The 14,985-nt window shown below is 43.5% G+C and overlaps 1 protein-coding gene across 9 annotated transcripts in view; it reads right to left on the minus strand.

Moving 5' to 3' along the window:
• RUBCN (rubicon autophagy regulator) overlaps positions 1-14,985 on the minus strand; it is a 61,249-nt gene that overhangs the window by 17,541 nt on the left and 28,723 nt on the right. For 2 of the 9 annotated variants that reach the window (XM_027585802.2, XM_027585806.2), the window contains exons 3-11: positions 10,506-10,589; positions 8,970-9,129; positions 8,245-8,351; positions 6,877-7,033; positions 5,698-6,231; positions 4,328-4,372; positions 2,177-2,272; positions 1,357-1,472; positions 441-651 (exon numbers count right to left, since the gene is read on the minus strand). In XM_027585802.2, the coding sequence (XP_027441603.1) occupies positions 441-651; positions 1,357-1,472; positions 2,177-2,272; positions 4,328-4,372; positions 5,698-6,231; positions 6,877-7,033; positions 8,245-8,351; positions 8,970-9,129; positions 10,506-10,589 (1,510 nt within the window). Of the gene's footprint in view, positions 1-440; positions 652-1,356; positions 1,473-2,176; positions 2,273-4,327; positions 4,373-5,697; positions 6,232-6,876; positions 7,034-8,244; positions 8,352-8,969; positions 9,130-10,505; positions 10,593-14,985 lie in introns of all 9 variants that reach the window. The other 7 variants (XM_027585799.2, XM_027585798.2, XM_027585801.2 and 4 more) reach the window with 5 other exon arrangements.

The raw sequence follows: 14,985 nt of genomic DNA on the forward strand, positions 1-14,985 counted from the left end.
GGTCACCTACTCTTAGGGTCACAATGAAAGGGACCTGGTAGGACTTCAACAGCAAAGTAAACAGAACCTTGGCTCGGAGTGATGCTGGGGGAAATGGAAACTAGCTCTTCTTGCCGGTTGTTCCCCATTTTATTCACGAAATTTTGAAAGTTTCACATAAACAGAAGGTACTACTATCTGGGAAGTGACGCTGGGACCAGCAGTCTTAGTTCTCATGCCAGAAACCTATTTTTTGGAAGCTATTTCTGAGGGAAGAAATGGATGAACTCTAGGACTCTGGGTCTGGTAGGAAAAAAATTAGAACATAAAAAAATCTTTCTGACAGCGGAGGAGCCCTTGGCTTCATCTCAAAGTGAAACAATAAAGGAGGTGCCCGAGGCACCAAGTCTTCTCCTGAAGCCCTGCAGAAGCGTTACTGAGGTGCTTGCAGCCCCACTCACTTCCGTGCTCAGCCTCCTGGTACCCGGGGAGCAGGTTCTTGGTGCGGATCTGCTGGCGACGCAGGCGGATCTTCTGCTTCAGTTCCTGGATCTCTCTATCGCTGTCTTCCTCTTCTTCTTCCTCCTCCTCTAGGCACTGGCTCATCATGTTGCACTTCATGAGCTCAATGGCAGCAATCAAGGACTCTGAGATGCTGAAGTGGGCATTCTCCTGGGCGAAGGAGCATACCAAAGAAGTTGACTCGCGAAGGGCTAGATGTGTTGAACCCCTCACTGATTGCTGGAAAGTAGAGCTTCTAAGACGTGCACTGCTTTCGTTCAAAACACTCAGGGAAACAAACACTTCTGCTCTAAGAAAAGCTGATGGCCAAAAAAACTGTTCTATATCCTCTTTGCTCTCAAACCTGCCATGCCTGGCCTTCCTATCCCACTTTCTACATAAAACTATGATAGAATTTAATATCAGGGTCTTACCTGATACCTATGGGGATATACAGATAACCCTGTAGACAAAGCATTAAGGTAAATGTAAGCTCTAAATGCTATAGGGACATTATTTATTACATATCTGAGCCTTAGAACAAAGTATAGAAGTTGATTCTGGAAATACTTTTACCTAAGGTTCCAGGGTCAAGGAAACAATAATGATGTGGCTAAAATGCAATACTTCTGTGCCCAAGGCAGCTTCTAACACAAAACCATTAATATTTTGGACTCAGTGAGGAGAAGATACTCCCTGAAAAGTTCTCTAGAGATTGAACTTGTTGAGCTTATCTTTACTCTGAACTTACTTTCACCCATGGGCTTTGCTCATGCTCCTGCTGTGTACCCAAAACCTCTTTAGAACAAACCCCACAGACCCTCAGGCCAGATGTCCCAACTCATGAGCTCTTCAGTAGCCCCTTAGATTCCTCACCTTTTCCAGGTCTGCACAGCTTCCAAAGTCTTGCTCAGACAGGTAGCTGATGAGGGACTGTCCTTCTGATGGTCTTCGGAACATGCCCTCCCCCGAGCACAGGTACTGATCACCCTCTATGGGAAAACAGAATGTGGATGTGAAAAGCTCTGACTTGGAAAGCAAATCTGTAACAGACAATCTTCTTGAGAAGTCGGATGATTTTACCACTAGAGACACTCCCAAGTTCTCCTAGGTAACAGGTTGGAAAGAAGATGTCTACCTTCTTAAGGAATTTCTCTGAATCTCAGAATCCCTGAGCACTAAGCCTCTTGGTTAAAGAACAGGATAAATGAAGAGAGCCCAGAGACAATCCTTTCACCATCAAAATTTAAAGATGACATACTTGCCCTCCTACCCTACAAAAAAGGAAACAAAAAACCTGTGCTGAGAATCAGACAAGGGAACAAATAGCTTCCTCCTGTGGATGATTTCCATGTGTAGCTTATCTTCTGGTAATTCAGCCTCAGCACTCAAAGGCTTCTTTTCAAGGTCCCTCTCACCCACTCAGAGAGCCATTCCATCTGGAGCGACAGACAGTCATGGTGATAACACCCACAGTGTAAGAGAGGGTGGGACCCCTAAGTCAGAAAGGAGCAAAAGAAATGGCGGGACTGTGTGATTTCTAGCATGGGGGCTGTAAATGATGAAAGGAAGGGTGCGACCGTATGGTGTGTACCCTCCACGGAGCCGACGTGAGCCAGACAGCTCAGAGCTTAGCAGGCACAAGGGGAGAGCAGAGGAAGGACACAGCTGCAGCCCTGGCCTTCCTAGTACTCACCATACTCCATGTACAGAGAGCTGGGTGTGCTGACTTCACTGCTTGGGCCAGAGTAGGGCAAGGGGCCTCTCAACTTCGACTTATCATTGCAGGATTCTAGTGTCAGTGACCACCAGGGAGTAAAAACACACATACGAGATGAGCAACACATACATTCCCAACTTTGGAGTTTCCACATTTAACTGCTCCCATTCCCAATGCCCTCCCAAAGCAGGAGAGAGGTGGCACACCAACGGGGAACAGTCCAAGAATGCAGGAACACATGGAGGAAAGGAGATGGGGAGTCGGTATAGTCTGAGAGGAAAAGAGAAAACATGACCCCGAATGCAGCAACACAAACATGAAAAAGAATCAAATCAAAATGGACTCATGAATTGAGTTCTTTTTTCTTCCAGCTTCTTACCAAATGTTCTAAGAATATTGGCCAATATTTCCATCCTCTTGACAAGAACCAATGTAGAAAACAGTCCTCACATGGTAAAACAAAGATAGGCACACTGAAACTTTTCTGATACCTTGACACTGGGCTTTTAAATAATCTCAGAATGGTTACACTGAACCTGAAATGTGTCATACCTACATATTTAACTTGCTTCTGAATTAGGTGAAAAACAAAATAAAATCCAGCAAGTTCCTTAAAAGAAGCATCAAGACAATGCTCGAGAAGCCAAGGACGATGGCCCTATATCCAAAGGGCTCGGCCACAGGGCTCACACCCAGCCTTCCTGGAGAAGGAAGGGAGAGGTTTCAAGAGAAGTCTGGCAAAGTAGGAAGTGGCTGGGTAGAAGTTTTCAAGGAACAGTGAGAGTTAGGAGTAGAGAAATAGCAGCAGGCAGGGCTCGCAAGAAATGAGAAACTGATATTCTCCAAAGGAAAACACAAAATTCCCAGTGCTACCGAAGGAAGAGCAGGCACAAAAGCAGGCGGGTGCCGGGGAAATGAGCAGGATGCTCTGGAGAGTGGATGACTGAGCGGCATCCAACCCATATCCCCCACACATGGTGCCAGCTTGTCAGCCGCTCCTCTCATTGAAAAAATGCTACTATGTGGTAAGAGATAACTTTGTGTTTTCCTTGGGTCTCCAAGACTTCTGCTGGTCCTGCCAGTGGGCTCTCCTCCTCAGTACTGAACTACAGACAAACCAGCAGTCACCACGATGCCTTGGTAAGAAACTATGACTTGGAGGGGATCTTTGAGGTCCCCAGTCAAATTTAGTGCACAACACAAACTCCAACACCAGCCCCCTCTTCCTTTACAACATGTAAAGGCCATCCACCCAGCCTTTGCTTCCTGAGTTAACTACCTCCTGATGCTGCCCATTCAAATGAACGGCTCTACTGCTTAGATTTCCTCACACTCACTTGAGTCTTCTTACAATTTCTCATCTCCTTAAGAATAACAATGCTCTTCCAAACAGTGGTCCTGTCAACTCCCTCCTCTTTAACCTTCCCTTTTCCAAGCTAACATACTCAGTGGCTTGCCCAGGAGGCCATAGCATTCAGTCCTCCCTCCCCACTCAGTCATGCAGACACATTCTACTACTAATACTGCCGTGAACACAACATTTCATTTGAACACCACCATGAAAACCAAAGAAACAGACTTAAGTCACAGACTTAAGAAAAAGCCTGTGAATGACAGGAATGGGGGTGGGATGGGACTTATAGAGGAAGGAAGTTAGGTGAAAGAAAAAGGAAACGGAACTCTGGGAGAGGCAGAAAACATGCATTCACATCCGAGACCACAGAAAGGGGAAAAAAATACATTCTGGTGTTAATTCAAGGAAAATAATGTAATCCATAGTAAGTACTCAGTTATAAAAAAAAAAAAAATTCTGCCACTGATTCATCATGATGCCTTAGAAAAATAGTGGGCTTCAGGTTCACCTTTAGGCAAAACAGTATTGATAAATCTTGACTCTGCCTCCCAGAAGCTCTTGGGAGACTAAATGAGGCATCTGGAAGTCATAGATAGAAAACACAGGATGCAAAATATCGGTGCCATTTTAGAGACAGGTCTAAGAATCGCAGCAGGATTAGCCAACCTAGCCAGACTTGATTTGACACCAGAATGGAAAAGGAGGTTCTGAACTAAGCAAGAATGGTCACAGAGAAGGAGGAGGCGGCAGACAGAAAGGACTGGCTCCCAAACCTGCAATGGGATCTTCAACTATAATGGTGATATTCCTGGGGCCTCCTGTACGTAGACAGACAGGTGCAGAGGAGAGTCCAAACAGAGGAAATGAGAACAGAGTGAGAAAAAGAGTGTCCTTTCATCTAGCAGAGGTGGGCACTTAACTCCCAGGAGGGAACCCCAGTGCTGAAGTACTCAGCTACTGAACCGAGGTAGCTGACTCATACGAGAAGCTACACACGACCCCCTCTCCCTCAGACCCTTTTGCTTAGGTTTTCTCTGGCTCCCCTTTCCAACGCAGGTTACCGTGGTTTCTGGAATCCATGTGGATTCAAGAATGGGGGCAGGGAAGTTTTCCATGCTCAAAGACCAGTGGCCTGGACTACAGCAGACAGCAGGCCTGCAGCAGATGTGAAGTGAGGAGCTAACCCATGTACTCTTCACATCTAAGAAAGCTTGTGGGAAGACAGGCTTTGATTTGGAGATTTTTTTTTTCCTAGAGAGTTCCAATCAGGCAAACCATATCTTGAGTAGAAAACAGAAACAAGTTTGTCACTCAGAAGTTTCAGATGAGGGCGTCAGCTCTCACCTTTCTAGAAATTACAATGAGAAATCAATGGCAGCTCCAGTTGCTAAAGGAAATCATCTTCTTTTTTTTTTAAATTTTTTATATTTTATTTCTGGGGCTTTCCTACCCAGAACTGGCTTTGAGCGCAGAGATCCATGTTATACCTGCTGTTATGGAGGTTCTCCTACAAACGAAACCCAACCAAAGCCTGCCAGAACTAACAACCCATGACAGAAGATGGCAGGGAGATGGCAAAAGCAACGAGCCCCACCTCTCCCATGCCAAGGGTGCCCTCTGCTAGCAGCTGGGGTTTGTGTGAGGGAGGGCTCAGTGGCCAGGGCCTCCTTACTGGGCTGCCTGGCACCCTGAATTAGTGATGCAGCAGTCAGCCCCCGCTACTGGTTTCCTAGGTCACATCATCCCACACTCATATATCCTAGTTTTAATGAGGAAACCCCAATATCACTTTGCCTCTCTCATACTGGTATTACACCTGACCACACTTGTCAGGAATCACAGAAAGGGGAGGAATTTAATGGGGTTATTTTCAAAGTTCATGAGTATTTCCCCTCTGAGAGAAACATTAAAAACTCAAACTGTGACTAGTCACACTATCCTCTGATGCTAAGGAACTACTGAAAGAATCCAGGAAAACATTTACTATTTGGCAATGTATAAAGGAACAAACATAAATACTCTCAGAGAGATTTCCTGGTTATTCATATTACACTGTAAGCTTCCCTCTTTCTTCATAAGCAGGATACCCCGTCAGGTCATCAGACACGTAACTTTCTAAGTAGGGGCTGGAGACTGTCATTACCTGGGGCTCCTCTGGAGGCAATGTTGGTATCCGAATGGGAGCGAGTATGGCTCTTCTTTGTTCCACCAGTGGCAGTGAGGGTCTGCCCCTCTGAGAAGCTGGACCTGCGAAGGCTGCTGGACAGCTGGCCCTGCCCGCCTCCCTCCTGCTCGCCTCGGGGAGAAGCGGCAGAAGCCAGCTTCTGCGAGCCGCTGGAGGAGAATGAGGTGGAGGCGCTGCTCTCAGCTTTGCTGCTGTGGCTCTGACAGCTGGCGGGCCGGCCTCGGGGATCCCGGCTGCCGATGGCCAAGTACTCGGGCCCCTCGCTGGCATCACTGGGGGAATCATTCTGGCTGCTGACCCAGGATGCCTCTAGCGGACTGGTCAGAGTGCTAGAGCTCATCTCGTTTGGGGTTGAGGGGGTTTCCCTGGCTAATGCCGAGACTGGAAGCAGGGGAGCTTGGAAGACTTGATCCTGCACTGGTGAAATGTGCTCTCTGCTCTCTTGAGGTTTTCGGGGAGGGCCAGAGAGTGAAAAGGAAGTAGATCTTCTTTCTAGGGTATAAAAAGAGGAGAAAAAGGTGAGCTGGAAATCTTTGGTACCTATGAAGGGCTTCTCTACAACTAATGACCAAACTCCTTATCATTACTGGGTGCCCGGGACACATGGTATCACCTCAGAAAAGGTACGCCATGTGAAGTCAGCAAAAATTGCTTAGAAGCAGGTAAGCTGGGTAAGGTAAGGTAAGAGCGTGGGCTCTTGACACAGTGGCTTCATCATTTACTAGTATACATTTCTCATCTGTAAAATGAGCAATAATAACAACACCTACTGCATAGGACTGTTCTGAGGATCAAATGAAGTAGTATGTATGAACTGATTATAACAGAGCCCTGCACATGGCAGGCCCTCAATAAGTGTTAACTATTATTATTCAAATGTCTTCTTGGCAATATGGATTAGAAATCCAGGGCAATCTAAAAACATCTCTCTTTCCTCTATTACTTCCATGATTCTGCTGAATTATCTTAGGCTAGTTACTAGAAAATTTTTTAAGATGTCCATTATTAAGACATGAAATTTGACAAACTGCACCAACCCACGGCTCTATCTATACCCTCCTGTGTGCACCCACAAAGTCCCCTACTTTCCAGGCCTGGGCATACATGTCATGACTACCCCCCTTCCTGTTCCCATACCTGAGCCGTGGTTAGGTACGGACTGGTGGAGGCTAGAGAAGGACCCAAAGTAGGAATGCTGAGCATAGCTGGTTGAAGGGGTGTATGTGGATCCAGGCAGAGCTGTCAGGCTCTGGCTCTTGGTTACCAGCAGCGGGCTCTCATGCTTTCTGGCAAACTACAAAACAAACATGTGTCAGAGCTGAGGACAGAGGACCTCAGAGGAGGAACATTCGGCATTACAGAAATGCTAGAAGTGGACCTTTGGCAGCAGGCTTGGAACCGCAGCCAGGACCCGTCGATACGGCATACAGCTCTACTGCTCTATTAGAGCATACAATTTTGAAACCCTGAAGTCCTGTCATACACCACAGCTTCTGAAACTGGAATCCTAGCTGGGACACTAGGAGCGCTTTATCATAGAGGTAGTACAACAACGTTCTTAAGACTGTGCACATGGTCAGAAATCAGATAAATCAGTATTCATATTCGGACCCTACCACTTACAAACTTGGAGCAAGTGACTTACCTACTCTGTCCCTCAGTTGGCTTCCTTTATAAAACACATGATGTCTACGTTACAGAGCTGTGAGAATTAAACGAGATGATGCATGTATTGTGCCTAGCACCAAGCCTGGCACATACGAAGTATTTAATAGGTGGTAACTAAGAATCAAAATTTAAAAACCAAGAGAGATAGGGGATCTCTCCTGAAAGGAGAGGGACTGTGACCCCATTCTAGCTGAGGAACTGATGTTAGTGATGGGGTGAGTGAATTGGAGGGTTAACAATAAGCAATATCGAGCAACTAAATTTTCTTTATACTTCAAGGACGAAAATGATCCTGTGTCACACTGGGTCATACTAGGTATGGCACTGTAAGTCCTACCCCTGATTCAAAATCATCCTCTTCCCCCCAGCTTGTCAAGCCTACCCTTAAGGAAGAGCTTACTCAGACTACGGATTTTTAAAAGGGATCTAAAAAACAGACACCTTCCGGGGCGCCTGGGTGGCTCAGTTGTTAAGCGATCCCGGGGTCCTGGGATCGAGCCCCACATCGGGCTCCCCGCTCTGCAGAAGCCTGCTTCTCCCTCTCCCACGCCCCCTGCTTGTGTTCCCTCTCTCGCTGTGTCTCTCTCTGTCAGATAAATAAAATCTTAAAAAAAAAAAAATAGACACCTCCCTCCTTAAATAGACCTTAAGCTTAGACTTTTTACTTCAGTAGCTACTTAATGGTACCTCCCCTTCTTCTCCAAGTAGTTTTTCTTTTTTAATGAAAGCCTTTCAGTTCACAGCTGCCTAAACAAAGAAGCAGTCAGCTACCGAGGGTTATACCATGGTGAGGTCCAGGGGCGCAGCACAGACACAGATCACTCCTTGCCCCCTTACCATGGACGCATCAATCTGAGCCAGGAGGCGGGGGTTGTTCTGTTCCACTGCTTCCAGGCACTGGAGCATGGCCGTGACGTGGGCGCTGCTTAGCAGGAAAGCAGTATCTGGGGAGAGAAATGCTACTGCTGCCATGGAGCCCAACAGGGAGATCTCTGGCTTCCCTGCACAGCCTGGGAGAGGCTCAGGGAAGGAAAGAGACAAAAAGTGAAAATGACTTGAGGAGAATCACGCCACTGCAGAGAGAAGAGGAATCAGGGACATGTAAGTATAGGAGAGGCTAGGTAGTGCGCAGTATAATAGAGAGGCTGTGACAAGAGGCTTCAAAGTCCCAGAGTCCCAGATTTGAATCCTGGCTGGAGGTGACTTGGCCTCCTTGAGCTCTGCTTCCCCGATTGGAAAACCGGGGTATTAATACCCGGCTCTCAGGGCTGTTGGGAAGAGTATACGTATAAACAGTCCATAACAGTGACTGGCACATAAGAAATTCTCAGTAAACGGTGGTTATTCTTATCGGTTTGTACCCATGGGAGTAGGGGAAGACCTTAGCATCAAGTTGGACCGTGTTTTACTCATAAAGAAGACTGGATACATGCTTCGGATTAGAATCTCTATGGCACCGAGTGGAAGTCTGGGGCCCCAGGGTGAGAGTCTATAAAGGGAGAGTGAAGTGGAAGAGATGAAGAATTATATGCAACAATCCTGGCTAAGTGACCTCCACGTACCTGTGTAGAATTTTCTGATATACTGCCTGTCCCCGAGCAGAGGCCGGAGCTGGGCGGAGAGACAGTGGCACTGCAAGCTATGCTGCAGCCACAACTTGGCAACAGCATGCTCGCTCACACCATCGGTGCTGCTCTCGCCATTCTCGTGCAGGCTGATGAACTGTGAGGCAAGGAGGCATGGGTCAAAACACGCATCCTGCTAAAGACCACAAGACTGACGCCTAAGGACCCGAGAACTCAATGAAGACAGGAAGAGGAGGCGATCAGAGGGGTCTTTTCCTCCAGGTAGCATCTAGAGGTTACTGAGGAAGGAGAGGGGAGGGGGGATTAGTGGCCCCACTGCTGGCCTAGACCACTGGAGAAGAACGAAGCAGCTAAGACCTGATACGCAGCTCTAGGAGAGGAAAACACTGCTACCTCTTTATGTTTATGTCTCTTTATGTTCCAGCTCCAAAGAGACATCTAGCCTGCGGTACTGAGAGGAAGGATAAACTTGACCTCTTGGCTTCTCTCACAGAGTCCTCCATTTCAGCTGGTCTCCAGAAAACAATGCAACAAAAACCCTGGGGGAAAGGATCTGCGAAGATGCCACCAAAGATTCCCCACCAAAGAGAAGCCATCTGAGCATCTCGTTTTGGCTCTAGTCATAGCATTCTCTATCTGGAACCTCCTTCTACTTGGCTGTTTCTAAAAGCAAGGTCTCATAGGCAGCTTCTAAGAAGAAACAACTACAGCAATATAGTTTAGAAAAGGAAGTTAGTTGGAGGTGAAGGGGAGTGGTAGTAAGAAAAATTATGTGAGAAGGACAAAGAGAGTCTATGTAAGAAAACCACTGGGCTCTGGATTTTTCTCACAAAAAAAGGCCAGTCTGACACCTGAGGATTTGGTTTCCTGATCATTTAAAAACAAATTACTTTTCCTGACATCATCTCAGCAATGAACCTGGCAGTGGCTGGGATATACATGAAACAAAACTAGCCAGATACTGACAAGTACCGAAGACAGGTGATAGATATTTCAGGGTTCATTACACTATTCTCTTTAATTTGGTATATATTTGAAATCTTCCATAATGAAGAGTTAAATAAATAGATACATACATTGGGCAGTGACTGATCTGGAACCACCTGTGTAACTTTGGCCCAGTCACTAACCTCCATGAGCTGTTTCCCTGACTGGAAATCAGAGGTGCTATACTGAACTAATAAGCATTCATTCCTACTTCTCCAACCACTTCAGGGAACCTCTTGACATTTTCCTAGGATTTTGAACAGCTTCATTCTGGTCCTAATATGCAGATCTTCTGAAAATAACAAAACTTTTTCACCCCTTCCCCAGAGGACAGAAAGTAGCCTGGAGCAATGGGCTTAACACGGTTTATTTTTAAAAGCAAATAATCCTCCCCTCCAAATTAGTCCTACAGGAATAATTTCCTCAGTTAATAGGAAACTTGACACACACCATCCTTCTAGCCTAGGAGACTCTTCAGACAGAACGTCAAACAACAAAGACTTGTGGTTACTTTTCCCTTCTTACCTTCTCCACATGAAGGGCTGAGTGGGGACTGAGCCAGCGGATGTCCTTCACAAACTGCCAGTAATCAGTCTGGCGGCAACACACCTGCTGTGGGAACACATAAGGTGAAGAAATCACTACCACCCTAGACCAAATCTAGTTCTGGTGTTGATATTCAAAGAGAGGAGGAAAAAAAGCCTAACCTTCCCTGCCTCGACAAAGATTCTCAGCAGCAATCAAAAGGATATATACACATGTTCACCCTTTTTAAGGATAATTGTTAAAAAAATGGTTTTAATTGTTCTTTTGAGCAGGTAATGCATGCATATGACATAGAAGGTTACACAATGAAAATAATCTGATTTCTCCCTCATCTCTCCACCATTCAGCCCCAGAAGGCAAATCTTAAAACTGGTGAAGAGTTTAAGTTACTTGTTAAAAATCAGAGATGTATGTCTTCAGTTTTTACTGCAAAATCAAATAAGGAAAGACCTGCTTTTCACCATGCTACCCAGGTCAGGAAAGGGCTGTATTTAGAGTCAAAGAAATGATCAATTCTAGATAAAATAGTCTCACGCTGGCAAAGGCCTGAACTGGAGAAGGTAAATGTTTATACTAGGACAATCTAATTCTTATTTTTTGAGAATCCTTTCTGAGATTACTGGGCACGGGTTAAAACTGAAATCTAAATAATTAAGAAGTACAGACGTAGCACAAGTATTAAGAGACAGACTAACCAACAGAACAAAATAAACAGCCTAGAAGGAGTCCTTAAATTGGAACTTAATATGTGGCCCAAAAAGCATCTCAAATGTCAATGGGTTTCTCACCTAGACTGGTAAGGTAGAAGTGAGAATTAGAAGTGTAAGCTGTACAGGCTCTTTTGCCAACTGGAGTCATGAAGACCTTTAAGATCTTGGCAGCAGTGTGGCAGTGTTTCTGATCTCTGTTCTGTGGCTTAGTGGACACTGAGCAGCCAGGGATGGGCAGCAGTGGAATATCAACTCCAGCATGTCTCCTGGTTAGTTACACCTACGTGAATAGGATCTAAACTTGGTTTCCTTTCTTTAGGCAAAATTCTAGGCTAACTCAGAAATCAAATTAGGGACATCACTATAGATATCATGGACATTACGGAGGAATACTATAAACAACTCTATGCTCACTAGTGTGACAACCTAGGTGAAATAGACCAATTCCTTGAAAGATACGATCTGCCAAATATTACCAGAAAGAAAGAGATAATCTGAGTAGGCTTATACCTCCTAAGAAAAATGTAATCAACAATTAATAACTTTCCAAAACCAAAAGCACCAGGCCTAGATGGGTTCTCTGGTGAATTCTACTAAACATTTATTTATACCAATTCCCTATAATGCCTTTAAGAAAACAGAAGCAGAGGAAAATACTTCCCCAAATCATTCTATGAGGCCAGCATTATTCGAACACCAAGACCAGAAAAAAACATCACAAGAAAACTATGGACCAATATCTCTCATGAACATAGGCGCAAAAATCCTCAACAAAATATTAGCAAATCAGATCCAACATTGTATAGAAATAATTGTACACCATAACCAAGCAGGATTTACACCAATACAAGGCTGGTTCAACATTCCAAAATCAACACATCAAATCACATCAATGTAATGTGATGGAATTCATCACATCAACAGCCAAATAAGAAAAAAAAAATCACACGATCATATCAATAGATGCAGAAAAAGCATCTGACAAAACTCAACACCCATTCATAATAAAAACGCTCAGTAAACTAGGAATAGAGGGGAACTTCTTCAAATTGATAAAGAACATCCACAAAAACCTACAGCTATCATCATACTTAATGGTAAGAAGCTCAAAGCTTTCCCACTAAGATCGGGAACAAAGCAAAGATGTCTCCTCTTCCCACAACTTTTTAACATCTTACTGGAAGCCCTAGCTAATGCAATAAGAAGAAAAAAAGAAAAGAAAAGAAAAGAAAAGGCATACAGACTGGGAAGGAAGAAATAAAACCGCTTTTGTTCACAGATGACATAATCACCTAAGTAGAAAATTCTAAAAAATCAACAAAAAAGTTCCTGGAACTAGTAAGCGATTATAGCAAGGTCATAGGATGCAAGGTTAATTTGAAAAACGAACCACTTTCCTATATATCAGCAATGAGCAAGTGGAATTTGAAAATAAAAACTCCCGAAAATGAAATACTTAGATATAAATCTAACACGAATATGTACAAGATCTACATGAGGAAAACTATAAAACACTGACGAAAGATAGCAAAGAACCAAATAAATACAGAGATAATCCATATTCATGGATAGGAAGACTCAATATTGTCAAATGTCAGTTCTTCCCAACTTGATCTATAGATTCAATACAATCCAATCAAAATTCTAGCAAGTTATTTTCTGGATATCAACAAACTCATTGTTAGGTTTATATGGAGAAGCAAAAGACCCAGAATAGCTAAAACAATATTGAAAGACAAGAGCAAAGTTTTTCTTCAAAAAGGACTTACACTATCTGACTTGAAGACTTACTATAAAGGCACCGTAATCAAGGCAATGTAGTACTGGGGAATAAATAGACAAACAGATCTGTGAAACAGAATAGAGAGCTCAGAAACAGACACACATAAATAAAGTCAACTAATCTTTGACAAGGGAGCAAAGGCAATACAATGGAGCAATTATAGTCTTTTCAACATGGTGCTGGAACACTGACTGGACATTCACATGCAAAAAAAATGAATCTAGACACAGACCTTACACTTGTCACAAAAATTAAGTCAAAATAAGTCATAGACCTAAATGTAAAATGCAAAACTATAAATCTTCTAGAAGATAACATCGGAAGAAACCTAGATGGCCTTGGGTACGGTGATGACTTTTTTGATACAAGACCAAAAGCATGATCCATGAAACAAAGAACTGATAAGCTAGACTTCACTAAAATTAAACACTTCTGCTCTGTGACCAGCAATGTCAAGAGAAAGAAAAGACAAACCACGAACTGGGAGAAAATACTTGCAAAGCCACATATGATAAAGGAATGTTATCCAAAATATATGAAGAACTCTTAAAACACAACAATGAGAAAACAAACAATCTGACTTAAAAAATGGGCCAAAGACCTTAACAGACACCTTGCCAAAGAAGATATACAGAAGACAAATAAGCACATGAAAAGATATGCCACATCATATATCATCAGGGAAATGCAAATTAAAACAACACAGTACCACTATATACTTACATTAGAATGGCCAAAATCCAAAACAATACCAACATTAAATGCTGATGAGGATGTGGAGCAAAAGGAACTCTCATTCATTGCTGGTGACAATGCAAAATGGTATAGCTACTTTGGAAGACAGTTTGGCAGTTTCTTAAAAACTAAATATACTCTTACCATAGGATCCAGCAATTACATTCCTTGGTATTTAACCAAAGGAGCTGAAAATTTATGCCCACACAAAAACTTCTATAAAAACTTGATGTCAAACTATGTAGAGGCAAGACAACTTTCAAAGTTAGAAGGAAAAAAAAAAAACTAAAAATGTAGGTTTTATACTCAGATTACTGGATCTTTAAACTGCTAGTCCAGTATAAAGAAATTAAAACTGGAAGTCCTGTATCATGTATTATGGGTGCAATTTATTCAAGAAAGATGATATGAAACTCCATCAGTGGATCCATACTCCCAGAAAAGGTTTTGGCCCTATAGCCAAAGATTGTTGAACAAACGTAATTTTAGATGTTTTAAAAGAAAATAAAATGTTTGAATGACTCCTTAATTGCCCTCATTTGATCAGAAAATGATTCAGATCACATTGTATAAGAAGGTTTTCCTGTCTTTATCCAAAAATGACGAAGCAGTTAAGGCGTAAATAAAATGACAAATGTTTGAATGTCAGGGGGAAAAAATCAACAACAGAAGATGCTGTACAGGGCGCCTGGGTGGCTCAGTCATTAAACGTCTGCCTTCCGCTCAGGTCATGATCCCAGGGTCCTGGGATCGAGTCCCACATCAGGCTCCCTCCTCGGCGGGAAGCCTGCTTCTCCCTCTCCCACTCCCCCTGCTTGTGTTCCTGCTCTTACTGTCTCTGTCTCTGTCAAATAAATAAATAAAATCTTAAAAAAAAAAAAGATGCTGTACAAGTGAGGGGCTATTCCTACCATAATGAAAAGCTACAATAATTAAAACTGAGCAGAGATGACACAAAATAGACAACAGACAATAATAAAAAACCAGAATTAGATCTGTGTGCCAAGGGCATTAAGTATCTTCAAAATAAATTACAGATGAAATGGTTTAAATGTAAAAAATTAAGCCATTAATAGAAGAAACCAGGGAGAAATGTTTGTAATAACCGTACAGTGGGGAAGCCCTTTCAGAGCATCATACAGAGCCCAGAAGCCCTGAAAGAAATGATCAGTTTGACTTACTAAAAATCAGAGGGGCGCCCGGGTGGCTCAGTCGGTTAAGTGCCCAACTC

The sequence above is a fragment of the Zalophus californianus genome, chromosome 1 (assembly GCF_009762305.2).
Source record: "Zalophus californianus isolate mZalCal1 chromosome 1, mZalCal1.pri.v2, whole genome shotgun sequence".
Classification (NCBI taxonomy): Eukaryota; Metazoa; Chordata; class Mammalia; order Carnivora; family Otariidae; genus Zalophus; species Zalophus californianus.